This window comes from Panicum hallii, chromosome 9, assembly GCF_002211085.1.
Source record: "Panicum hallii strain FIL2 chromosome 9, PHallii_v3.1, whole genome shotgun sequence".
NCBI classification, from domain to species: Eukaryota; Viridiplantae; Streptophyta; class Magnoliopsida; order Poales; family Poaceae; genus Panicum; species Panicum hallii.
In genome coordinates, this window is record NC_038050.1 from 12,355,143 (window position 1) to 12,380,377 (window position 25,235).

General features: G+C 52.5%; 3 protein-coding genes across 3 annotated transcripts; 1 reads left to right on the forward strand and 2 right to left on the reverse strand.

Annotated features, from left to right (window-relative positions):
* Window positions 1-3,938: 3,938 nt before the first annotated feature.
* On the forward strand, window positions 3,939-7,965 carry LOC112876945 (protein YABBY 3-like). The gene is made up of 7 exons (XM_025941129.1): window positions 3,939-4,334; window positions 4,446-4,721; window positions 4,818-4,989; window positions 5,592-5,640; window positions 6,092-6,167; window positions 6,415-6,492; window positions 7,737-7,965. The coding sequence occupies exons 1-7, from the start codon at window positions 4,152-4,154 to the stop codon at window positions 7,836-7,838; spliced, it is 936 nt and encodes a 311-aa protein (XP_025796914.1). The 5' UTR covers window positions 3,939-4,151; the 3' UTR covers window positions 7,839-7,965.
* A 3,998-nt stretch (window positions 7,966-11,963) lies between these two features.
* Window positions 11,964-14,052, reverse strand: LOC112872828 (protein GRAVITROPIC IN THE LIGHT 1). The gene has a single exon (XM_025935866.1). It carries the CDS (start codon window positions 13,771-13,773, stop codon window positions 12,364-12,366), a length of 1,410 nt encoding a protein of 469 aa, XP_025791651.1. The 5' UTR covers window positions 13,774-14,052; the 3' UTR covers window positions 11,964-12,363.
* A 2,980-nt stretch (window positions 14,053-17,032) lies between these two features.
* LOC112876510 (monocopper oxidase-like protein SKU5) lies at window positions 17,033-21,676 on the reverse strand. Its single transcript, XM_025940638.1, has 7 exons — window positions 21,330-21,676; window positions 21,097-21,206; window positions 20,734-21,004; window positions 20,486-20,624; window positions 18,067-18,805; window positions 17,660-17,941; window positions 17,033-17,547 (listed from the first exon to the last, which is right to left on the reverse strand). The coding sequence occupies exons 1-7, from the start codon at window positions 21,456-21,458 to the stop codon at window positions 17,427-17,429; spliced, it is 1,791 nt and encodes a 596-aa protein (XP_025796423.1). The 5' UTR covers window positions 21,459-21,676; the 3' UTR covers window positions 17,033-17,426.
* Window positions 21,677-25,235: the final 3,559 nt, after the last annotated feature.

The following is a 25,235-nucleotide window of genomic DNA, read 5'->3' on the forward strand; positions in this document are numbered from 1 at the left end:
GAATCACGTGATATATCTATCAAAGAGCAAATGGCCATAGTTGTTAGATTTGTGAACAAAAAAAGGGAAAGTCATAGAAAGATTTTTGGGTATCAAGCATGTCAAGGTTACAACATCGGAATCATTGAAGAAAGCATTACTTGAAGTGTTAAATGATCATAGTTTAGTTGTTGCAAATATACGAGGGCAAGGGTATGATGGTGCTTCCAATATGAGAGGAGAATTTAATGGTCTTCAGAAATTGATTAGAGATGAGAACCCTTTTGCTTTCTATATCCATTGTTTTGCTCATCAACTGCAATTAGTAGTTGTTACTGTCTCAAAATGCGCCTCATCTATTGAAGATTTCTTTGAGTATGTGACACTAATTGTGAGCAGCACTTCCACTTCATGTAAAAGGAAGGATTTATTGCTTGATAGACATCGATTGAATCTCTTGTCTAAATTAGAGAGTGGAGAAATATCATCTGGGAGAGGTAAACAACAAGAAACATCATTGGCAAGACCTGGAGATACAAGATGGGGATCTCATTATAAGACTTTACTTCGTATTGAGTCAATATGGGATTCAGTAATAGAAGTGCTAGAAATTGTGAATCAAGATGAGCGCAATCCATCTAGGGCAGGAGGATTGGTACAAATAATGGAGTCTTTTAGCTTTGTATTTATCATGAAGATGATGTTGCAAATCCTTCGTATTACAAATAAGCTCTCGCTCATCTTGCAAAGGAAGGATCAAAATGTTGTTCAAGCTATGTCTTTGATTATTGATGTCACGACACGTTTGAATAATTTGAGAAGTGAAGGTTGGAAACCATTGTTTGAAGAAACAAAAGCCTTCTGCCTTGCAAAATATATCCCAATACCAAATATGAGTGATCAAGTACCACGATTTGGTCGATCAAGAAAATGTGGGAGAAACAATATCACTCAAGATCATTATTTTCGTGTTGATATCTTCTATACTGCAATTGATGCTCTTACCACGGAGTTTGATCACCGCTTTAATGAGCAGTCCTCAGAATTGCTTGTTGGATTTTCTTGTCTTGACCCTAGAGATTCATTCTCTAATTTTGATGTTGAGAAACTTGCTCGTATTGCGGATATCTATTATGATGACTTCTCTTTTGATGACCGCAAGACCATAAAAGATCAACTTCAAACTTTCATCATTCATGTGCGGAGACTTGAAGAATTCAAAGTTTGTTATGATCTTGCAAGTCTTTCAAAAACAATGGTTAGACTTGAGAGACACATTATTTTTCCATTGGTTTATCGTCTCATTGAGTTGGCATTGATATTACCGGTGGCGACAGCAACAGTTGAAAGGGCATTCTCAGCTATGAAGATTATTAAAACTGAATTGCGCAACAAGATGACCGATGGGTGGTTAAATGATTTGATGATGTGTTACATCAAAAGAGAAATATTCAAAGGTCTTGATCTTCAACAAATTAAAAGGGCATTTCAAAAAAAGAAAGACAGGAAAATGCAATTTCCTAGATCTCCTAGACGCGTTTAGAGGTACGTGTATTGTTTATTTTACTATTTTTGTACTCTTTGAATAAATATATAAAATTATTAACTCATTGTCTTTATGTTGACAGGTTTTAATTGCTATTGTAATAATCGACATTTTTAAGGTACTTATTGTCATTTTATTGAACACTTGTTTTGTCGTCAATTTTTTTTGCTTTCGTCTTCGCCATACCATGATTTTGTTGCATCCTCGCCACTGGTTCTCGCTAAATGCTCGGCAACAGGGGTGACAAAAGGTGGCAAGTCCCCCTTATGCTTGATGCGCAACATTAGCTAGTGTACCCTTAATTAGCTGACCATATAAATCAATGAGAAATTAACTCTCATCCACTCTAATGAATGATTTGCTAATCACACCCCCGCCCCCCTCAAATGATGTTTCTCTGGCTTCACCCTGCTCTGCAGTTCCCCCCCATGAATTGAACAACAAATAGATGGTAATTTAGATGTGTTTAAGTAATTTTGACATACAATTTGAAACAACAATATTTTTGGTAGTTTCACAATATCTCTAAACATATACTATCGCTATATTTTGCTATTTTCTCTAAAACAAACATTTGGTCATTATTTTTTCATAACTAGATATATGAAATGTATCAAGAGTCCAATTCTTTATTTGTGTTGGAAAAATGGCACCAGTGGTCAAAGGCGACAACATCATAAATACCACCATAGCTTACACAAGGAAAAGAAGGTAGGACTACACTATATAGTATAGTGTTTTCATAAATATGTTTTCCAATGCCTTTTATTGTTCATGAAAGATACATGCTCTTCCTTTTGGAGGCCAGTGGTGAGTACCGGCCATAGAAGCACTATTCTTTGGTGGGGTACACATGAATTCGTAGGGAACTGTAAGCCTGCAGGGTCGTCCTAGCTAGTAGCTTCCATAGGATGTACTAGCACATGTTTTCTTACCATACAGGTAACAGTTAATCTTCTCTTATATCCTTTTTATTTACCATACACGCACAATTCGTTCTCTTATGATCATTTTGGTTTTCTGCCGTTGAGTCAATTGCTCTTTCTTCATTCTTCTTCTCCATTCCTTCCCCATATTATCATGCATGCTTAACTTCCCCGGCCGCTTCTTAGTTCTTTCTCCAGCATTTACTGCAGGACAAATTCTCAAAAATGGATACACAAACAACCTCTCTTTGCAAAAATCCACCAGCAGCCCGTCGTCCTTGTCTGTAATGATATTGACAGATGGACCATGGGAATGTTTCACCAGGTCGGACCTAGAGATTATTAGAACCGTCTACTGTATATTCTAGGGCTGACAATATTCAGGTGGTAAGATTGATAATCATCCTGACTTAGACTTGTCCACACGCGTCCACACAGATTTCGACCACGTACATTGTTGTGTACGACCTATGTAAAATCGTGAACGCCTACCAACGTGTGGGTTGACATTGTGCATAGCTAGCCTTCCATCACCAACTGGTTTCAAGTTTTAACCAAGCACATACGGAAAAGTACTTAACGGGTCGGCCGGACCAGCTCTGGGACTATCTACAAGATCCTCACATTTTTTTTAAAAACAAAATACGAGCACTACTCAATCTTATAAGAAGAGAAGCATGAAGAACAATTCTCGATATGCCTGACATTCTACTATCTCCGTCGTCCTTACACTACTGGTTTTTTGTTCAACTTTAATCAACAATATTTACTTACTCAATTAGTTAAGTAAAGTGAAATAAGTGACACTACATTCTTCATCAAGTATACTTTATATTTGCCTTGTAGATTAATCTATTTGCATAATAATTAAAAAATGAAAAGTCAAACGATATTTAAGAGCGGGAAGTATATACATTTTAATCCATACAATCTCTCACTCACAGTAAACACATAGCAGTATACTAGTAAATGAAAATAACTCCTCTTTGTCTTTGCCATCTTCCTCTAGAGTCTGGTTCTCAACTTCTCATGGCATGTACGGCGTGGCAAGAAGTGAGAGAAAAAAGCCCCACAACCCCCGTCGTCTAGCTCGCTGCGTAGCCACAACTGCGGCTGCCACTGTCCCTCCCTCATTGTTGACCAGGAATTCCCAAAACACCCCCACCCTCGCACACTCTCTCCTCTGCCTATATCCCCCCGGGGCCCCTCTCCTCACCAACCAAGCGAAGGCACGCTCTCCCTCTCTCTCATCCCGTCTTCTCCCTGGCCTCCTCTCTTCTTCTCTCTCTCTATTAGTTCCATCCCAAATCGCAGCAGCAGCAGCAACAGATCCAATATATACTAGGTTCCATTGCATCACACATCAGTCACCCAAACCATCAAATCACACAGGCGAGGAGGAGAGAGAGAGAGAGGGAGGGGGAGAGCAGGAAGCAGATGAGAGAGAGATGCTGCTACTAAAGCAGCAGCCCATCTATCCATCAATCAGGTAGCTCGCCAGCAATCGCGTGCCGCCTTTCCACTCACGTACACCACCACCGCCACCTCTCAGCTCGGTTCGGTTCATTCGTTGCCGCGTCAAATCGGGGCAAGAAGCCAGTCCTGTTGCTTCGCGTGCTCAGTTGCTTGCACCACGTACCTGAAGGAAGGAGGCAGCGATCGATTGGTCGGCCGGTCGGTGGTTGTCGTCGGCGCCCGGCATGTCGTCCTCGTCGTCGTCGTCCTCCGCCGCCTCCGCCGCCGCCGTGTTCCCGCCGTCCCCGCCGCCGCTGCTGGTGGAGAACCTCCCGCCGCTGCACCAGCTCACGCCGGTGGCCGCGGCGCCGCCGGCCTCGGAGCAGCTCTGCTACGTGCACTGCCACTTCTGCGATACCGTCCTCGTCGTCCGTGATCGAACACCTGCTCTCGATCTCTCTCCATATGCACATGCAGCTCTCCAGCATGTTATCTGAATCTCAAAGATTTTTACAAGCCTGAGGCGTGCGTGGGTGCAGGTGAGCGTGCCGACGAGCAGCCTGTTCAAGACGGTGACGGTGCGGTGCGGCCACTGCAGCAGCCTGCTCACCGTCAACATGAGGGGCCTCCTCTTCCCGGGCACGCCGACGACGAACGCCTCCGCCGCTGCCGCACCAGCTGACGTCACGAGCACCACCACCACCATCACCACGCCGCCGCAGCCGCCGCCGCCCGCCTCCTCGGTCAACAACGGCCAGTTCCACTTTCCCCACTCTGTCAACCTCGCGCCCAACCCTCCCCACCAATCCCTCCTGGTACGTCCCAGATCGCGCGCGTGCTTCAAACTAAGCCGGAGCTAGTTCCGCTCTCGTGCATATCGCATGCCTAATCTTCCGCCCGCGTGCATGCAGGACGAGATATCGAGCGCGAACCCGAGCCTGCAGCTGCTGGAGCAGCACGGCCTCGGCGGCCTGATCCCCGGCGGCAGGAACGCGGCCGCGCCGCCCCAGCCGCAGCCGGCCGCGGCGGGGAATAAAGGGGCCAAGGAGCCGTCGCCGCGCGCTAACCCCGTCGTTAACAGACGTAAGCCCGCACCTAAAAACTTCCATGCACGTCGGCAAGTTTCCCTTCGTTTTTTCTTTTCGCCATTATTGATTCTCCAAGCTTTCCTCGGTTTCTTGAGAGAGATCGGTCGATCATACGATCAGCTTGGCTGCGACGAAGTTGAGTTCGTTGAAACCGTCGTCGAACTCATCTTCTAGCTCCGTGCCCGGCCCTGTGGCTGACCAGATCAGTGAGCGCACGTACCGGATGCGGATGGCTGGCTAGTGGATGGCCGCCGCGCCTAGCTAGCTAGCTAGGTGTCGTTGTACATGTCGCATCAATAAGTGCGAGACGCCCAGTCGCCCACACCGCCGGGCCGCTCTTTCAACTGTCCAAGAGGGGGGGCGAGCCATGCCATGCCATCTTTTGTTTCCTTCTCGAGCTCTTTTCACTGTGAGGACACCGGCGAGCAGTGGGCGTGCCGGCGTGCCGCCACGGCGTGCTACACTGCTCGCTCTACCTGCGCTCGCGCAGAGCAGTGCGCGCGCCGAGAGATCCAGCGCGCATGCTGTGCGTGCTCCATGCGGCATGACTGTGTGGCTATACTAACAGGTTTGTTTACCTCGTGTCTGTTTGTGCAGCTCCGGAGAAGAGGCAGCGCGTGCCGTCGGCGTACAACCGCTTCATCAAGTGAGTGCCAGTAACTCTACCACATTTTTCATGCGCGCTGTGCGTCGCAGCAAGTCACGAGCGGCGGTGGCTCTTTCGGTCACGGCAATGCCGGCCGCCTCGGTGGCAGCAGCCGGCCGGGGGCCGGGCCGGGGTGCAGAGGCAAGAGCTTTTGCAGACGCAGAGAGAGACCTGCTGCTGCTTGTTTTCGCGCTGTCTCTATCTCTCTCTACAGCCCACCCTCCACGCAACAGAGAGAGAGAGAGAGAGAGAGAGAGAGAGAGAGAGAGAGAAGCAGTACTCGTTAATGAGACACGGCAAATGATGCATCGGTGATTGCAAATAATGCGAGCGTCGTGTCGCCGAGCTATACCTGCTGACTGCCTGCTGATCATATGTATGCATCGATCTGACGTCTCCCTTTCCTCTTTTCTTTTTCTGGCGCCTCTCCCTCGGGGGATTGCGATTGCAGGGACGAAATCCAACGCATCAAGGCTGGCAATCCCGACATCTCGCACAGGGAGGCCTTCAGCGCGGCGGCCAAGAACGTCAGTGCGGTTTCCTCCTCCTCCTCCTCTACCGCCTCGCCTAGATCCTTCTCCTCCTTCCTCAATTTCTGCTCTGATCCAGTAACCTTTCTAGCTAGGGTTTTGCTCGATCGTGCGCTTGGTCGTTACTGTGCGAGCAAGCGTGCATTCCTCGGATTTCCCGATCTTTCAAAATCGCATGATGCGGCTCAACGCATCCCCCTTTCTGAATCCTTGTTCGGCGTGGTGGTTCTGTTTGTTGCTGCAGTGGGCGCACTTTCCGCACATCCACTTTGGACTCATGCCGGATCACCAGGGGCTCAAGAAGACCAGCCTGCTACCTCAGGTGATAAATCGATCGAACCTTGTCAATGCATACTGTTATGTCAAGAAAGATGTATCTGCAACTGTGGGTAATATCATTTCCCATTTTTTTCAAGATTCAAATTAAAGTGAAAACAAATGTTTTTTTTATATATCAGTGAATTTTTTATCACAAAATGGAGACGGGGGTTGATATCTCAGATGCTCTGGTAAAAGGATAAGAAGGATTATATATAGTAGCATGTATTTATTTTCATGGTTTTTGGATGCAGCGTTGAAAATTACTCTTAGAAATTTTTGTTACCAAAAGAAATATCTAGTGATAACATTTTTATTTTCAATGAGAAAAGTAGAAATATAGTTTTGTCTAGCTAATCTGCATTATTATTATTTTATATTAAACATAATACAAAACTTCCCGTGTTGCACATTCTAGGACATGAAATAAAAAATGGGCTTTGTAGAGTTTTCAAACTATCCATCGGTATATATTACTAGCAGCACAAATCGTCCCCTGATTTTTTTTCCCTTAGATTAATAGAGCTTAAAAACTGGGATATGATATGGGTGAAACAACTGGTTCAAACTGGGTGGTCACAAGCCAATTTGTAATGAAACCACAGCCTTTGGTGTCCATTTTTTGGCAATGAATCTACAAATCTAGCATTGTTAGTATAAAGTTATAGACCACTTCTCTCCTAGATTCAAACTTGGCTCATTTTTTCATTCTTAGCTGTCTTTATTTTCTGTTTGGTATTTGGTTGAGTCACTTTTTATCTCAAAATTGAGACACGCACGCAAGATACACGTTTTCGTATATACATAGGCTGGTCGGGTTTTATAATAATTTTACATACCCCTCCATCCACAAATACTTGACATTTTGGATTTGACCTAGTCAAACTTTAGAAACTTTGGCTATCAATGAATTTTGAAATATTTAGTTAAGAAACATGAAATGAGTACGCTTGTATATACTTGCAAAAAAAAACTACCATAATCCCACAAATTGTTGGATTTCTTAAATGCATTTCGATATAAAAATAGTGGTTAAAGATATATTAGAGAACGCTGCCATGTTCAAAATCAAAGGTACAACTTTTTTTAAGCATGTGAAGGAGCATTTAGCTTGAAGGATTATCTATATAAATGGTGTGAACTAGGAGTACAGGGAGAGTAGGCATGCATTTCCTCTTGTTGAAAACGAATCAGGGTGAATCATTTGAACTAACTAATTTTTGTTTGTGCTTTTGGCTTTACCTGCAGGATCATCACCAGAGAAAGGACGCGCTTCTAAAGGATGGGCTCTACGCGGCGGCAGCCGCCGCCGCCGCGGCAGCGGCCAACATGGGGGTTGCTCCATACTAGTTACCCAAGCTTAGCTGCTAGCAAGTGCTGCTGTTTACCTAGCTGAGACTCGATCTCCACTCTCCTTTTAACTTCTGGCTCCTATGAACAACCAAGCTATATATCTATCTAGGGCTTACTCGATCGATCTCCCTCTTGTTAATCTGCGCTCTCACTGTTGGGATCAAGCACTACCTGCAACGCAGGGGTTGATCGGTCGAGCTGATCATCGCGTGCGTGTTCAATTATCCTGCTCCAGTCTCTGTTTTGCCGTTGATTGTGTGATGGATGAACACCTTTTTTGCCTTTTTTCTTCCTTTTATTTTCTTTTCTTCCCCTTCTGTTTAGCTGCTAGCCTGCTACTGCATGCGGCTGCTTACACTGTGCTAGCACCAGAGGCCGGGCCGGGCTACCAGTCGTTACCTTTATCCTGCGCTCTGAGTCTGATCTTTACTGTGTCTTTTTCCCTCCTCTTCTTTTTTTAGTAGTATCAATTTATCCTTTGTTTTTGTTCTTGGCCCCCTGTCGAGTAAAGGGAGGCCAGGGCAGCCACGGGCTCGCCCTGTCTGGAATCCTCCTGCCGCCCAGAGACCGCCGGTCTTTGGCTCCTTGCATTGCTCCCTGGCTCGCCTAGTGCTGTTGCTGTAGGCACGCTGCCGCTGTGATTCAAACGCGCCCAGCCCATGGCCAGGCCCGCCTCCGTCCTGTGCGAGCACGCATATGCAGTGGCGCCTCCAGTCGGTAGCAGTGGTCAGTGGATGGTAGTGTGCGGCATCGGTCGCCGCCGCTACCTCTTGCTCCTTTGCGATCGAGCTAGCTCGGTGTTTCTTGCACTGTCGTCTTCGAATTCGTCTGCCTTTGCGCCCCTCCGGACCAACAGCAGGCCCGCGCGCGGCACACTCCTCCACGCACGGCGTACGTACTGGTCCCCGGTCATGTCTAATTTGGTTGCAATCGCCGCCGTGCCGGTTGTAAAGCTAGGGCCGCGCGCGGGCAGTCTCCGCTTCCGCTGACGCCGCCGCTGGCAATGAACGAAGCAAAGCAAAGGCGGCCGGCGCCGGCGGGTTGGGTGGTGCCCACGCTGGCGCCTGGCGGGACTAGTGCATGGGCGGCGACGCGGCGTACGGGTGGACCGGCGGCCGGGCGAGCCTGCGAGCGATTGGGCCGTTAAAGTTGGCGCTCAAAGCGGCGGCAGCAGGCCGGCGCGCGGGGGGAATAGGTACGTAGCTCGGGGGAGAGCTTTCAACAGCGCGTTTCCGGTGGCTGCGTTGTGCGTGCCGCTTCTGGGGGGCCGCGCCGGCGCCGGCGCACGCCCCGCCGTTCCGGGGCACGAGGGCCACTGTTTGGTTTGACGAGGGGAATTTGCCAGCAGGGGAAAGCGCCGGGGGCAAGGGCATGGCGGGCGGTATCTGGACTACTACTATGTTTGTGCAGTGTGGCCGCCGGCCGGCCGGCGGGAATTCGTGACCGGTCGACATGACGGATCGACCTGACATAGAAAGCCGGCTGCAGAACAGTCCAAAGTCCAAGCAGACCACCTTTTCGGTCACGGGCACACGCATGCGAAGCCTAGCTCGATGTGCAGCAGCAACGTGTTGCCGTTACATGTGGGGCTTTGGAATCGAACAGGCGCACGCGGCAGGCTGGCAGGCCGAGCGCGTCGACGTCTCGATGCGGCGCAACGTGACCGCCCGGCCGGGCGGGCATGGGCATGCAGCAGACTCGCCTCTGGCCTCCGGTTTTGCACCGGCCGCAACGCGCACATGGCACGTGCCGCGTGGAGTGGTGCCAGACTGCTGCTGCTGCGCGGAACGGCAACACGGCCGCGGCGCGCCACGCAGGCACGCACACCGCACGGCACGGCCACACCCCACGCAGCACGCAGCGCGGCCAGGGGCAAGCCGTGCCACTCGCCGCGCGAGGCTCCGGCGTTTGTGCCGCAGAGGCGCGCGCCGCGGGTGCCGCGTGGTACCCGTGTCCCTCGCTCATCTCATCTGCGGCACACACGCGCCGATGGCCCAGAAAACCCCGATGTCTATCTTGAGGCGTGACGAATCGGCCACGCGCGCCACACACGCACGGGGCCGCCGCCAGTGTTGTTTTTTGTGTTGTTGGGTGGGTGGGCCTGGCGCCTGCACGCACTTTGCCCGCAGATCCAAGTTAAGCCCGCAGGCTGAGCTGGGCCTAGATGGAAAGGATGTTATGGCCCGACCATCCCCGATCCGGCCCGACATGGGCGCCCATCCAAACGAGCTGGATCAGGATGCCGAAGAGAGCAACAGATCGTCCGCAATCATCCTAGATCTAGTCCGTGACATCGCTCGGAGCGGACCCGGGTCCGTTCCACCACAGCACGCGCGCGACACGCAAGTACTCCTGCAGGCTAGTACTGGCCGTGTCCAACGGCCGACGATGTCGCCGGCTTCCGCTGAGATGCCAGAGAGAGAAATGATAAAAATCACCTCGCCAGCGATAGTTTCAGTGCTAGCTCATGGCACACTACCTGAGTAGCCTCCGATCACCGAAAGCGACGTGCCTGGATCCCCAGAACTCACCGGCCCTCGACTCTTGATGAGTGTCCCTGCATCTCGTAGCGTCGAAACTGAACAGTCCTAGCTGAAAAGCCTGAAACCCTGCGTCGCCCTCGCCTCACGCAGTTGTTCTTGTTCTCAAGCAGCAGCGAAATCCACCGCACCACACATGACACACCAGTGTTTCCCTCTCCGTCTCTACACGGATTCCGACGCTCATGCCGTTAAGAAAAGTTCACCCAACGGCAGCATGATGGCTGATGGAGATAGGAGCCTGCTGGTGCCGTGCCGCGGCGCGGCCTCCGCGACTCTGGCAGCGGCAGCCGGCACCCGCAGGCGGCCACCGAAATATGCTCGCCTTCGGCGGCAAGATCGCACGGGAGTAAAGCCAACTCAAGGAATAACGGGCACGCGCTGCCGCTGCGCGCGCCGCGCTGTGAGCCGCGGGGCGAGCACGACAGGAATCAAAGCGTCCGGCAAACCAATTCTTGTGGCGTGGTCAGGTCAAAACCCAAAAAGGGTTGGCGCACGGGGGACAGGGCATCAGAGCCGAGCCTCCAGCCCCGCCCGGCAGCGGCGGCAGGCAGTCTGCTGGACTAAAGCGGAAGCAACGAACATACCACTGTACCAGCCCCCACACCGTGTACCTGTGCCCGTGCTTCATACCCAGACCATTCTACAGAGCCAGCTACGCATCTCAATCATGGCTCACAAGACAGGCCCTCACTCCCAGGTAGAATAGAAATTCGACACGAGACATTTCAGGAGGATGTGTTTGGTTTCGAAGGGTTAAATTTTAGCTCTATCACATTAAAAAGAATTTTATTATTTAGAAGCATCAAATAAAATCTAATTTTTTCCACATCCCCGCAAGAATCTGGATTTTTTGCCTCGCTCCAGGCACAGACTCTTCTGAACTGCCAAACTGAAGAGAGAGAGTTGCCACCGTTCAGCAAGCGACCATGCTGTCGCGAGAGCAGAGCAGATGTGTTCTTGCGGTTATCAAGCGAAGAACACGGCAAGTTGCTGCTAATGTACTGGGCAGGTGACAAGGTGCAGCAAGTTTGGCTGGTCATGAGGGGTCATGGTGATGGACTGATGGTAGCCCGGACAGCTGTGAGGGAGTCAAGGATGGGTGCCACCGGGAATCAATGCCGAGTAGCTGCACGAGTACGAAACCTTTTCAATGGAAAAGAGAAAGGCGGGTGGGGAAAATTAGATCCGGGGGCGTTGATGATCGTACGGCGCGATTGAACTGGCTTCCAGGGAGAACGGACGGGAGATAGATACGGTAAAAGGGAGGCTGAAATGAAACCTACGGGATCCAATCCAATCCTTTCCTTGCGGGTTGGAGGAGAGCGCGTTTCACCTGAATGAAACCTGAATCCCTTCTCATGTTCGAGAAGGCGTTTAACATGTCTTGGAGGTAGAAGATGTGTGTGCCACCTGACTGGCTTCTCGATCCAAAATGATTTCGCAGGCATTTAGCATGTCATGGACAGAAGAACAAATTGATGCCGTGGCAGTTGCATATAGGAGCAGACGAGCAGCAATGTTGAATGACAAACAGGCTTATGCTACATTTCTGAATCGACCAAGCAACTGGGAAACAATCTGGAAACACAGGCAAGATAGCATCCAGTGAGACAAGTCATTGTCTGGTTTACTGAATATGCAAGATATTGGCGAGCACATACTCATAAATATACATTTACAGATGAAATCGAATTACACACAAATAAGTTACCGAAGATTAGATAATAACTCTTCGACCCTGTTAGAACACATAGCTCTCTGAACCTGACGACCTTTGTACAACACTTCAACACCGCCCTCCTTTCAGCCGAACAAAAAACTAAAAGTAAAGATATATAGCTTTCTTTATACTCATCATTGAGCAGCGGCTTTGATCCTTGAAGGTTATTCCGATACACTGTTCTTCATCGCCTTTACACAGCCTCCTTTTGTTTCCAAATGTACAGTTTGTTTTTTTGACTATATAGTTTCACTTCACCTCAAATAGAATCTATAACGTCGTCTTCCCTCTTCCCATGATCTAGATACACCCTACATTGGATCACTGTCCCTCCAAGCCTGAAGCCCGGCACAACTGTGAACCCAACCTTCGGCCGCCCTGGCTTCCCAAGCTCCCTGCTCCCTGAAAAGCCCTTCGACCGGACAATGTTCTCCATGTACACCGTCGAGAACTCTGTGCCCTGGCTGACCTGGAATATGCCGACTGCCGGGTCATATGCCCAAGCTAACCTGTGGAGCGTCCATATTGAGCTTGCCATTGCAACAAACAGCTCGTAGAGTGGGCCGGCCACACTCATCACCGGCAATGCCCCGCAGTCTGAATTCCCAAACAGTGAGGACTCAATGCCAGGATGGATCAGCTGTTTGTACTTGCGGTCGCAAAATTGGGCAAACTCACAATCCGGGCTTGAATTCATGAGCTCCATGGGGTCTGCATCTGAGTGCTCGATGAATTGCTGCAACGACTCGTTCCTACGAATTGCCAGCTCGATTCCTTCAAGCTCTGCGGGGTCAGCTGTGGCCCCAAATTCGTAGGAGTCAAATCCATCGAACATGGAAAGGCAGACGCGGGAGAGCAGCGCGTAGCGGCAGTGGCCGGCCTTGGAGTAGGAGACGCCGGGGTAGGCAGCCGCCGCAGCCGCGGCCAGGTCCCACCCAGCGCACCGGAGGACCTCGGCGAGCGCGCGGGCGAATCGGTGGGCGACGCGAAGCGCGTCGCGGAGGACGGAGTCGAAGACGCCCGCGGATAGCATGGCGCCGACGGCGTCGCCGCCCGGCGGCGGCGCGAGCGCGCGGTCGAGGCGTGCCGAGAGCCGCGCATTGGCGTCGTCGAGCGCCTCGAGGTCCAGCCGCAGCGCGGCAGCCGCGGCGTCCTTGGCGTCGAGCGCGGCCTGGAGGCGGTTGACCACGGCGTCGAAGGACCGCAGCAGCGCCTGGTTCTCGCGCACCTGGGCCTCGAGGTGCCCCGTGAGGGTCCCATCCCCGTCCGGCCCGGGTGAGTCCCCCGGCGCGCCCCTCGCGATCCGCTTGAGCTCCGACAGCCGCCGGAGGTGCGACACCGCGGCGGCGTCCGCGGCCGCCGCCGCCTCCGGCAGGAACGGCGCGTGGGCCGCCTGCAGGTGCAGGTACGCCGCCTGGAACGATGAGGCCGTCGCGAGCGCCGCCTCCACGGCGGCCTCCTGCCCGGACCCCGCCCGGACGCCCCCGTCCGCGCTAGGGTTAGGGTTCAGCTGGTCGGGCTTCAGCACGACAACCCGCTGCCCCGCCAGGACCCCATCCGCCCCCGGCGCCGGGGAGCGCGCGAACCGGTCGGCGTCCTCGTCCTCCTCGTCCTCGGCGAAGAACTCGATGGTCTTGGTCTTGAACGCGAGCGCGAACTTGTGGAGCATGGCTGCGCCCGCCGCCGCGCCCCTCGGCCCGCTCCCTCTGTCTCCGCCGCCGGGCGGGGCGGGGGATCGGCGACGCGAATTGCGGGAGCGCGGAGGTGGTGGGGAGGAGGAGGCGGGTGGTGGGTGATGCGGGGCGGTGGGGCGGCGCGGGGTTGGGGCGGTGGAGGGTGGAAGTGAGCGAGGAGTGGGGGATCTGGGAAGGAGAGCTGGAGGCACGGGAGCAAAAGAAGCAAGGCTGTCTCCGTCGGGAGAAGGGGGGTGGAATGGAAGGGGTGGAATTTCTGCGTGGAGGCGGGGTAGGTGCTCGGGGGGAAAGATGCTTGTACGCTCGTGGAGGTCTCTGTTTTGCCATGGGAGAGAGGTGTGGGGCGGTGGGACCGGCCCCGTGGATAAAAACACTAGCAGAAAACATTTCAGTTCCAGAGCTTGAAGTTTGGAATGTTTGCGAAATTGGCAGCTCTCCTGCAATTTTTATTTTAGAAAATGAAAAGAAAGAGGATACGAAGGTTTGATTCATGCCCAATATATGAGTGCTTCAAATCTCGGTGAAATCTAACTGCAATCCCCACTAAATCTCTGCATTCCGAACCTCGAAGAAAGAGTTTGATGACTATGCTGACGTGTTCAATTACGCAAACTTCAGGTTCAGATGGAACCTCCTTGAAACCTTGGCAGGAGGTTGAACTCGTCGTATGAATCCTCGCTAAAACTTGGCCCCGTTGAGGCGTTGACTAACCGGCCTGGCTGTACTGGCTCTTTCTCAAAAAGCTGAGTTGCCGCATCGGAATGAGCTGGTAGATCGAAGGCCAGGCCGCCAGAAGCACTGAAGCAGCGACCACGCGGTGGCCAGGGCAGCAGCGCACCAAACTGCCTCCCCGGCCCCGCGCGTCATGCTCTACCGGTTCAACGCTTGGAGGCTACCGCGGCAGCTCGGGCGCTCTCTGTTCGTCCGCTTGCCTGGTGTGAAGTGGATGGCTTTGTTCCGTTGCGCTCGCGAGGATTCAACTGTCACGGGCACGCGCGTGTTCTTACGTGGCGGCCTGGGTTGTTAGTCGATGAAAGCGACTCACACCACACAGATGGTTGCAGCTGCAGGCCACAGTTATGGAGCTCTTTCTGCGAGCTTGGATCTAGCTTCCTTCTTTGCTACGGGCCACGGCAGCAATCAGTAGGGGGAAATGGCACACACGCACCTGCTTCTCTTACACAAGAACTGCATCGCTGTTCTCCTGCTACCCGTGATCTTGGTAACTGCGTGCAGAAACGATGAGGATTTGCAAGTGGAATGGAAGAAGATGACACTAGCACAGGTGCCACATCCCCTTCACCAGCAATGGAGTGGAGAAGATTCTTCCGTCTAATTGTCCCGGCCTGCAAACCGAGAGCGCACAGGTGATTCCCCCCAAAACACTAATGATTCCCGAAGATTTGTTAGTGCAAGATGACAGCAGCGCAGGTGCCGCATCCTTCTCACGGCAGCACTGCGTGCCGTGAGGATTCTTTTGTCTTCTCTGCAAATGGTGGGCAGGCAGGGCATTCCGCTCCCCTCTCTCTCTAGAAGCCCATCCAGCTGCTAGCTCCGGATCTCCAACCGTACTGCCTCACTGAGTAAACGGGACACTGATAGAGCACCAGTGGCGAGTGGTTTGCGGTTGGCATCATCGCTCCGCCCCTGTGAATTCAATCATTGTTAGGTAGGGGTAGTAGATCAGATATGCACTGCCTGGTGCTTGCTCTCCCTTTTCTTTGTGCGGCGTGTGTGCTTATGACTTTTTGGTACTTGGTGGGGTTACTTTAGCAAGTTAATCTGGCGCGACGGCCATAATTAAAGGTGCGAGGACGAGCCGTTGCAGAGCTGCGGAGCTTGGGAGACTCTGGATAGAAAACCTAACCCTTTGACCTGGGGATATCTTGTTTAAGGCAGGGCCTGCAGACTGCAGATCAGAAGAGTGTTTTCTATTCTATGGTGATGGAGATAGAGTGGAGACAAGTAGAAAAGTTCCATCAGCTCAACGGTGGCTGAGGGCCTGGGGTGCTGGGTGTCCTAAAAAGAATTGGGATGTTTCAGTGCATCGTGTAGAGATACCGAGAAACAAACTAGTGGATCTGTTTGGAATACCGTAGCTTCAGATCGTCGAAGCTCCAACTAAACTTCCACACGGAACGGGCATTGGTGTATGGGCAGGAACCTGAATCTTGCAGCAAAACAACGCGGATGGAACGCACCATCGGTGTGGAAGGGGCAAAGCTTCGCGGCATCGGATCACCCAACGTGCGTTTTGCTTGTTCTTTTTTTGTTGGGTCCATGAAACTTGCGGGTTTAAACTGCAGTACACGGTACTCGTTTCGTATTTAAGCGCATTCAAATTTCTTGTCGACTAAATAACAGCGAATGCAATTGCTTGTTACAGTCGTGTGAATGGCCGAGTGCCCGAGCGGTCAGGAATTGCCGTACCACCACCCACTGTATGACACCATGACTGCAGCGACTCCTGAATCTGCCTCACGCCCGGTCAGCAGTCAGGAATTTCACGGATTACCACCAGGAGAGGAGAGACAGCCCGAACAGGGAAACGACAGGCAACGACAGGCGCGGGCCGTCGCTGCGTTGCGCGGGTACGGCGGTGGGCTACTCCTGGCCCAGCCGCCTGCCGGCGACCGCGAGCCCAGACGAGCGGTGGTACCGCGAAAATCGGGTCCGTCTGGCCGGTCAAATTTGCTGCGTCGGCAGTCTGCAGGCATCGCCTGTGCAGATCGTTGCAGGCCTGCAGCAGCCATCACCAGGGATTCAGGGGATAAAAAAAGCGACCGAGCCGGCGGCACAGTCAGATTGCAGAAAGCAGCACGGTAAATACAGTAGGGTAACAAAAGGAAAGGGAAAATCTGCCTGCTTGGACCCCCAAATTCAGATACAGGGCAGCAGTGCACCGATCCTATTCGTAATTTGTTGGCAGCGTCAAAGACGCCGGACGAAACGACTGCTGTCAAAATTGTGGGGTTTGCTGCTTTGCTTGCTGTGGCCCGGACACAGTCGTCAAAAGTGTGCTTGTTGCAAGACCAATGATGCTGCCGTTTCTACAGTGGTTATCTGAACCTGTCTGTATTCCTATTGCCCTGTTCATTGTCACTGAACAGAGACGGATGCCGGTTTTCAGATGAAAAAAAGAAACGAAAAGATAAGCTAGAGGTAGACACACAATTTAATTAGGGGGTATTTGGCAGAGCTCCTCAAGAGGGGCTCCTCAGAAATTGTAGCTTCTCCAAAATAACTTCAGCTTCTCTATTTTCTACATAAAATGGCTCCTCGTGTAAAACCCTTGGCAGGGCTCCTCCGGAGGAGCCCCACCCGAAGCTAGGAAGAAACACTACCAAATAGAGCCTTACCAGTATATACTAGCACCAGATTTTTATTCTGGTCAACAGACAAACGAATGAACAAATCAGAGCGAAACAATCCGACCCTTCCTACAGCAGACCCCAAAGCTACACACAGCTGAATCACGGGCAATCAATCGGGCCCAGCCCAGCACTGGCACGCACCCGAGCAAATTCTCATTTCGACAGAGAAAATAATGGCACAGCCTACAGTGCACATCTGATCCTAAACAAACCGACAATAATAAACGGAGCCCCCTCGCCGCACAAGTAACGCGCTACGGCGCGAGCACGACGGATCCGGCCAGGAGCAGCGCCGCCGACACCAGCCGGCGCGTCGCGGACGGCGAGCGCGGCGCCGCGGCAGACACCCCCATCCTGTGATGCGGAGTTTGCTCCCTGAAACAGATTCGGAACGGAGGAACACAAGCAGAGCGCTTCAGCAAACACAAAGCAGGGTGTGGGGGGAGTTGGGTTGAATTAAGAAGCTGGTGATCCGCGGGGCCCATACTTCTGGTACTTGTGGAGCTGGCCGCAGAAGAGGGCGTTGCTGGGGATGGCCATCTCCGTCTTGTTGCCGGCGTCCTCCGGGTTGACGACCCTGATGTAGACCTCCTGCCCCAGGTACCACGAGTCCAGGTTCTCGGACCGGACGTTCCAGACGCCGACGTTGTCCAGGGACACCAGCACCGCCGCCCACGCGCCCGGGTACACCTGGATCGTGCTCCGCGCCACGCCGTCGCCCTTGTTGTACGTGCCCCGGCTGTCCTCCGTCCACTCGCCGTAGTCCATCCTGCACGCGCCGACGACGACGAGCACGAACACGGACCGGGGCTTTAGTATCTCTACCACCCAAGATCGGCAAGAACACATACCGATCTGGTAAAATGTTTGTTGATCGATCGGTTTGTTGGTTACCCGACGACGAAGAAGGCGTATCCGTCCATGTGGTAGCTCTGCATCCTGGTGTCGTTGTTCTGGAAGATGAGCTCCATGAACCCGCGGTAGGTGCCGTTGATGACGGACCGCGCGATCCGTGGCGCGCCGCCCCGCGGCGGCGGCCGCTCCGGGAAGTCGAGCGTGTACACGCCCTCCACTCCGTACGCGTCCGCCAGCCGCAGCGGCGTCTCCGGTGGCGCGAAGGAGAGCCCGTTCAGCGCCGCGCGCCGCCGCCCGCCGATCCACACCGGCGCCGCGCCCCGCAGCAGGTACGCCTGCGTCACGTTGATGGATGAGTACCGGAACGAGCCCTGCGGGTTGGGCCGCGCCGCGCCGGCGCTCAGGTTCCAGCGGACGGACCGCGCCTGGTTCATGGAGAAGCTGCGGTCGTTCTGGTCCTGGGGCGGGTCCGGGAGCGCGCCGGCGGCGGGGCCCCGGGAGTTGGTGTAGCGGAGCACGGCGACGCCGGTGACGCGGCGCCAGAGGGACTCGTTCACCTGCCGGGCGCTGGCCACGACGTAGTAGTCGGAGCTGGCGTTCTGGTCCGTGGTGACGAGGAAGGAGTAGGACTGGCCGACGTGGACGTCCAGGTTGGTGTAGTTCTGCTGCGTGGTGTAGGAGCCCTCCGTCTCCACCAGCAGCATGTTGTGGCCCTGGATCCGGAAGTTGAGGCTCGTCGACGTGCCCACGTTGTGCACCCGGATGCGATACGTCCTGCCTGCGCCATCAACCGGCCATTGTAAGTGGTGGTAGCATTACTGAATTGTGCTTATCAGGCAGCTCGACATGATCTCGGTCGACAACTCGACTTGTGAAAATGGTTGGCAATTTGTAGTGGCAATGGCAACACGAGCATTGCTGCTCTTGAGGAACAGGTTCAGTCCAGAGGTGGTGATGTTTCAGATGCGAATTTGTGCAGAAGCAAACACAGGAAAGCGCCTTGCTCTCAGTACAAGAGTCTGTAAGCTGTGAGAGGTATCCTGACACAGAGAGTAAACTCTACCGACACATTCAGGAACATAAGAGAAATGAAGAGATGTCAGTATACAGTCACTTCGGCTCTCCTTCTTCAGTGTGCTGTGTCCCTTTCAGTTTCCCATTGTCAGCTACTTTATCAACTGGAAGCTATTGCATGGCAACAGAACTAATACTGACTGGCATTGATACATGAATGAATCAATTTTGTGTGCAGTAAGTTGACCGGTGCAATAGTTGAAGAAATTTTTTTTTTTTGGGTTGGGGGGGGGGGGGTACATTGTGGCAGCATGACTGCACTCTGCAATCTAACGAGCTCTTACTTCCAAGTTCCAACCAAGCATACATTTCTGTCACCGGATGATTAAGACTGCAGTAAGGCTATGTTTGGATCCAAGGGCAAATGGCAAAAGGGCAAATAGTAAAATTTTTGCTCATGTCACATCAGATGTTTGGACGCTAATTAGAAGTATTAAATATAGTTTAATTAAAAAACTAATTACATAGATGAGGACTAAATGACGAGACGAATCTATTAAGCCTAATTAATCCATAATTAGCAAAATTACGGTAGCATTTGCCCTTTTGCACTTTGGGGTGTTTGGATCCAAAAGTGCAAAAAAAAGTGCAAAAGAGCAAAAATTTTGCTCTTTCTCTTTCTCTTTCCGTTGGATCCAAACAGGCCCTAAGATGGCGTGGGCTGTGCCGTGATGATATGATTGAAGTGTATAGTGATCAGTTCAGAACTAACAGGACAGAGACTAGCAAAATCAGAGTACTGCACCACCAGAGGACTGAAGTCACCAAGAAAACTCCGAATTTAACATGTCTTAAGGTGTGTTCGTTTGTTAGGGTCTAAAGTTTAGAGGTGTCACATCAAAGAGAATCTTATCATTTAGAAGTATTAAATAAAGTCTAATTATAAAACTAATTGCAGAACTCTAGGGCTAATTCGCGAGACGAATCTAATGAGGTATATTAGTCCATGATTAGCGGATGGTTACTGTAGCATCACTGTGGCAAATTATGGATTAATTAGGCTCATTAAATTTATCTCGCGAATTAGCACTCATCTGTGCAAAAAGTTTTATAAACAGATTTTATTTAATACTTCTAAATAGTAAGATTCTCCTTGATATGACGGGTCTAGAGGGGAGGAAACGAACACACCCTAAACATTCTACAGACTAAAGGTGAATGACCACCCCTTATTTTACCGGGAAAGTTAGTACTATGAAACAGGGTGCCAAGATTCTTGTCCTAAGGGAAAAAGAATGGTCGCTCTGCACGTACAAAAGCGATGCAATGCAACCTGCTCCAGTGCTCCTCCACTTGGCTTGCCAGCCCGTCAGTCTTACGGATTGATGCAGAGCTTGTAGTACTAAGCACAGTGCTAACACGAGGGGCCTGATCGATCAATTACCCGGATGCACATTGAAGGTCTCGTACTCGATGCCGGCCGGCACAAGGCTGTCGTTGTACCGGTACGGACCCTTGCCGTTTATCAGCACGCCGTCCGGCATCCCCAGGTCCTTCCCTTTGTCCAGCATCTTCCTCAGATCCTGCAATACAGAGTGAGGCAGCTCACTTCCAAAACATCTGAGACTTCAAACGAAAACGATGGCATTGAGCTAGTCATTGCTGGTTCATTGTCACCGTAGGAGCGACTACCGTGTGGTTCTTGTTGTACCAGTCGCCGATGAGGATGGTGATGTCGCCGTCGGGGCGGCCGAAGGGCACGGCGATGACGTCGCGATTGTTGACGACGATGCCGCCGTAGCCGCCGCCGGCGCGCTGCAGGCCGGTGGAAGGGAAGTAGAAGAAGCTGCCGATCTGGTCCTTGACCTGGAACTCGTACGTCCAGTTCCAGCCGGACGGGATGGGGCAATTGGTGCCCAGCACCCCGTCCTGCCAGCAGTTCTTCCGGTGCTGGATCCCGTTCCTGCGTTACGAAATCGCACATGGTATGACGCTCGCTCGCGCGCGTCGAGCGTGGCATTCGAAGCCAAGAGTGTGCGTGCGCTCACCACTCACCAGGTTATGAGAAGCGGCTCGTCGAGGTCGTTGAGCACGTTGACGACGACATTCCAGTTGGTGGTGATGTTCACGACGGGGCCCGGGAACTTGCCGTTGATGCCTATCACCTACCGGCAGCCGGCTCGTCAGCACCAAATTAACATGCTCCGATGACCTGTAAGAATGTGAAAGGGAAGTCTTGGAAGGCCGGCGCAGCGCGGGTGGGCACCGTACCGGCCGAGAACGCTTGCCTGCTGCTTGACGCCGAGCGGCGCCGCGGTGACGTAGGAGACGTCCCAGTCGAAGAAGGCGTAGGGGTCGGTGGCCAGCGCCGGCCGCAGCGCCAGCAGGGCCGCCGCCAGCGCGAGAACCCGCCGCATCGCTAAGCTCTCTCGCCCTGGGAATGGCCGAATGGGAGACGAGAGCGCGAGGAGGACGGGGGGAGAAGAAAGTGGCGGGGAAAGCAAGGCGAGATGCCAAGCGGATTCACTTGCAGCTGCGGCAATGGTGCGCGGCGGCGAGTCAGTCCGTGGCCTGGTGGTGGGGGCAAAGCAATCGATGGGTCACAGGGTGGCACGCAGAGCAGGATTGGGATCGCCGATCGGGACCGGCCTGGCCTGGCGTCGCGTCGGACGGCGCGGCCGCGGGTTTTGTATGGGTTTGCGCGGGCGCGCGGGGCGGCCCGAGGGGAGATTTGTAGACTTGTAGTGGTAGCGAGGCTTTTGCCTGGCCGGTCGTCACGCATGGGGGATCACCCGTTGAGATTTGCTGGCGGTTTTGGCGGCGTGATTCCGTTACCATTTCCGTATGGATAAGATGGGCAGGCCACTGGGGCAGCGTACCCTTTTTGCCGGCTACTTGCATGCAAGTTGAGAGGTAAAACATACGGAGCGCGTTGCATCGGAATGCAACCGCAACGTGCAGTCTGACACGGGCAACATCAACATGGGTGCGAGTGCAGATCAATACGCGCAGCATACTCGCAGCAGTGGTAGAAAACACGCAGGCTAGAATGTGCACGTCGCAGTACGCCCATCCATCCTTAAATCGCAACTGCAACTATTAAAACATCGCCGGCCGGCCGGCCGGGTGGAGAGGACTACGGTCGAGGCGAGCGTGCCCATGCTGCTCGGCTGCACTCGGCACATGCGCCGAACTGGCCGCGCGCGTCGCGCCCGCCGGCGCCCGAGGCGCCAGCGAACGGCCGGCCATCAGGCGATCGAGAGAGCCGGCGCGCCGGCCGGTTCGGTCTCGGTCCACTCCGCGCATGGCCATGGAGGAGCGCCCGCGCCGCGCGCGCATGGCCTTGGCCCTGGGGGATGGGGGATGGGGGCCGCGGCCATTGGTTCCGGTCGGTGCGCGCCTGCATGCGCGGCGCAACCGCGCGCGACACTGCACGTGCATGGGCCCCGTGGCCGGGCCCAGAACTATTACCCCGACCGAGCCGCGCGGGGGACGGACACGGACGGTGGATTCTGTTTTTACTACCGCATCAGCCAGCAGCGCGTACGATCCGTAATTCAGAAGCCGACGTGTCCCTAGCCGGCTCCCGCCCGTGCCTCTTCCTCGCCGGCGAGCCAGCTCCGTCGACCGTCGTCCGGGAGGCGGACACCGATGGGATGATGATGACGGACGCGGAGGCGCGGAGCTCCGGCGAGCGGCGGCCCCAGGCCGGGGCAGAAGCTACATGCGCGTGCGCGAGCGCCTGTCCGCTCGGTGATTTGTTCCCCGACACTCCGGTTTGGTAATTCATTCATTGGCGGACCCCACAGGCCGGTCGGTATTTCATTTCTGGACGGACCCACCGATCAGTGATCTGTTTCGTTATCTCACAAGATTCTTTTGGCCCTGCCCACGACAGATAGGCAGTGTGATTCGTTGGTTGCTAGGGCTAGTCTAGCTAGCCAGGCTTATGATCCAAGACAGGCTAGTCCAAAGGTGTGTTCGTTTCCTAGAGTCTAAAGTTTAGACTCGTCACATTAAAGAGAATCTTGTCATTTAGAAGTATTAAATAAAGTCTAATTATAAAACTAATTGCAGAACCACAGGGCTAATTCGCGAGACGAATCTAATGAGGTATATTAGTCCATGATTAGCGGATGATTACTGTAGCATCACTGTGGCAAATTATGGATTAATTAGGCTCATTAAATTTGTCTCGCGAATTAGCACCCATCTGTGCAAAAAGTTTTATAATTAGACTTTATTTAATACTTCTAAATGATAAGATTCTTTTTGATGTGACGGGTCTAAACTTTAGACGCTAGGAAACAACACACCCTAAGTCTGGCTTCAGCTATAAGATATATTGTTCAGCTATACAATATATTGTTATTTGGTTCATTGCTATGGATAGCTCGTACTAGCTAGTTCATGTGACGGATCCAGGACATCCCAGCGGGCCTACTTCCCGCTGGAATTCTGAATAGTCTAAGACTACGAGTGGATCAAACGGGCGTACTTCTGGACCGTGACTTTCTCCAGGCTGTCTAGGCCCACGGTCGGGAGTACGGTCGGTTGGAGCCTCGGCTTGCGTCCCGGACCGACGGACGACCAAGGTCTAGGTCCATACTATGATTCTGACCTAAGACGCCAATCAAACCCCACCACACACGTGTCACTTTCCTCGACTGAAAAGATCGGAGGCCGGCCGGACCTCGCGCACTTACCGTCCCCGAGGGCAGATGCTGAGGATAAGGACGGATGATCTAGAGTAAACTACCGTATAGGACCAACCACTCCCCCACGGGGATTACAGTCCCTCTTACTGCCGCTGCAGGAGGATACTATTTCACTTGCCTGTCCCCGCGAAAGGACGGGATGCAAAGTCATCATGATGCGGCGGACACACCTCCATCACGACGGAGTGACGGGGCGCAGCGCTAGGCACGGAGCGTGACTTCTGTACCGTACTTATCATCGCACACTGGCCCCCCGACCGACGGAGCGTGACGCACAGGGACAAGATAAGACGGCCATCCCACGATGCAGGACTTGGACGATGGTCATCAGAAGGCCCCGACTGACAGAGTTGGTGGCCCCGATTGACAGAGCTGCCGATCCCGACCTGCGAAACAAGGAACACTCTCTCTTTCTACCTCACTCTTTCTTCCTTAGGTTCCTCTATAATTGAGACCCCCTGAAAGGACCTCAAGATGCCTAGAGGGTGGGGGTGAATAGGCTAATCTAAAACTTAAAAACACTTTGAACACTGTCAGTAACACAGATGTCCGGATACTCCGGATATATGTCTGGATACTCCGGACTTTGTGTCCGGAATTTCCGGAGATAATGTCCGGACTATTCGGGTATGAAACAATCTATACAAAAATAAAGATACTGATGCGGTAATTTAGAAAAAAGCTTTTGTTTTGCTTCTTTGCTGATGCTTGATTAACTACATGTTTATACTGTATTCTGCAACAGTAGAGAAGAGAGAAAAAACGTAATGTCAAACTACACGCCAGCAAGTGCCAGGAAGAGAAGTTAAGCAATTGGAAACAGAGAATAAGTGAAAGACAAAAGCAGCCGGCTTAGGATTTGCAGTGAATAAAGCAAGGCAAGCAGTGCGAGATGATGATAAAATAGCGGCGCATCCTTCTTTTGAAAGTGACCAAACGGGACTTTGAAGCATAGTATCAGATGCCTTATTTTTTTAGTTAGGATCTCCTTCTCATTCCAAAGTATGGTTGGTGTATACTCGGCCTTGCTTTGTTTTAACCGCCCTTCCTTTAAGTTAAAATATTAGAAACTCTTCATAGAATTAGATTGTTTATTTAGTATCGAATAGGATAAGAAGGGCTTCATTGCCCCCAGTATTCCCGCATGTAGCTTTGAAAAGGGCGAGGTGTTGTTCAGGGTTCCCTACCCCATTCAACATTTTGCATTTTGGCACAGTATAGTATACCCCTTCCTTGGGGTACGGTACTACAGCCTACCTAGCCTCTTCCTCCTCTATTCCATTTCTAGTGCAATATCAGAAGGTATCAAATCCAGCGTATCGAAAGCCCGGTCCGTAATCCCTTCGCCCCGTCTTTGCTTCCCCTCGTGCGCTTCCATATAAATTCCCATTTCATCTACCAGTTGAACTGATTCGATCACTGTCCCATAAGCAGTAGGGACCACGAGTGAGCTTATTTCATGATCGGCTAGTAGAT

Excerpts from the sequence above, each read along its gene's own strand:
- LOC112876945 (XM_025941129.1), top strand. The coding sequence starts at position 4,152 with ATGTCGTCCTCGTCGTCGTCGTCCTCCGCCGCCTCCGCCGCCGCCGTG. Across the intron at positions 4,335-4,445 it reads TCTGCGATACCGTCCTCGTC|GTGAGCGTGCCGACGAGCAG; the intron begins GTCCGTGATCGA and ends GCGTGGGTGCAG. Across the intron at positions 4,722-4,817 it reads CTCCCCACCAATCCCTCCTG|GACGAGATATCGAGCGCGAA; the intron begins GTACGTCCCAGA and ends GCGTGCATGCAG.
- LOC112872828 (XM_025935866.1), bottom strand. The coding sequence starts at position 13,773 with ATGCTCCACAAGTTCGCGCTCGCGTTCAAGACCAAGACCATCGAGTTC.
- LOC112876510 (XM_025940638.1), bottom strand. The coding sequence starts at position 21,458 with ATGCGGCGGGTTCTCGCGCTGGCGGCGGCCCTGCTGGCGCTGCGGCCG. Across the intron at positions 20,625-20,733 it reads GGTACAACAAGAACCACACG|GATCTGAGGAAGATGCTGGA; the intron begins GTAGTCGCTCCT and ends TCTGTATTGCAG. Across the intron at positions 17,942-18,066 it reads TACGCCTTCTTCGTCGTCGG|GATGGACTACGGCGAGTGGA; the intron begins GTAACCAACAAA and ends CGGCGCGTGCAG.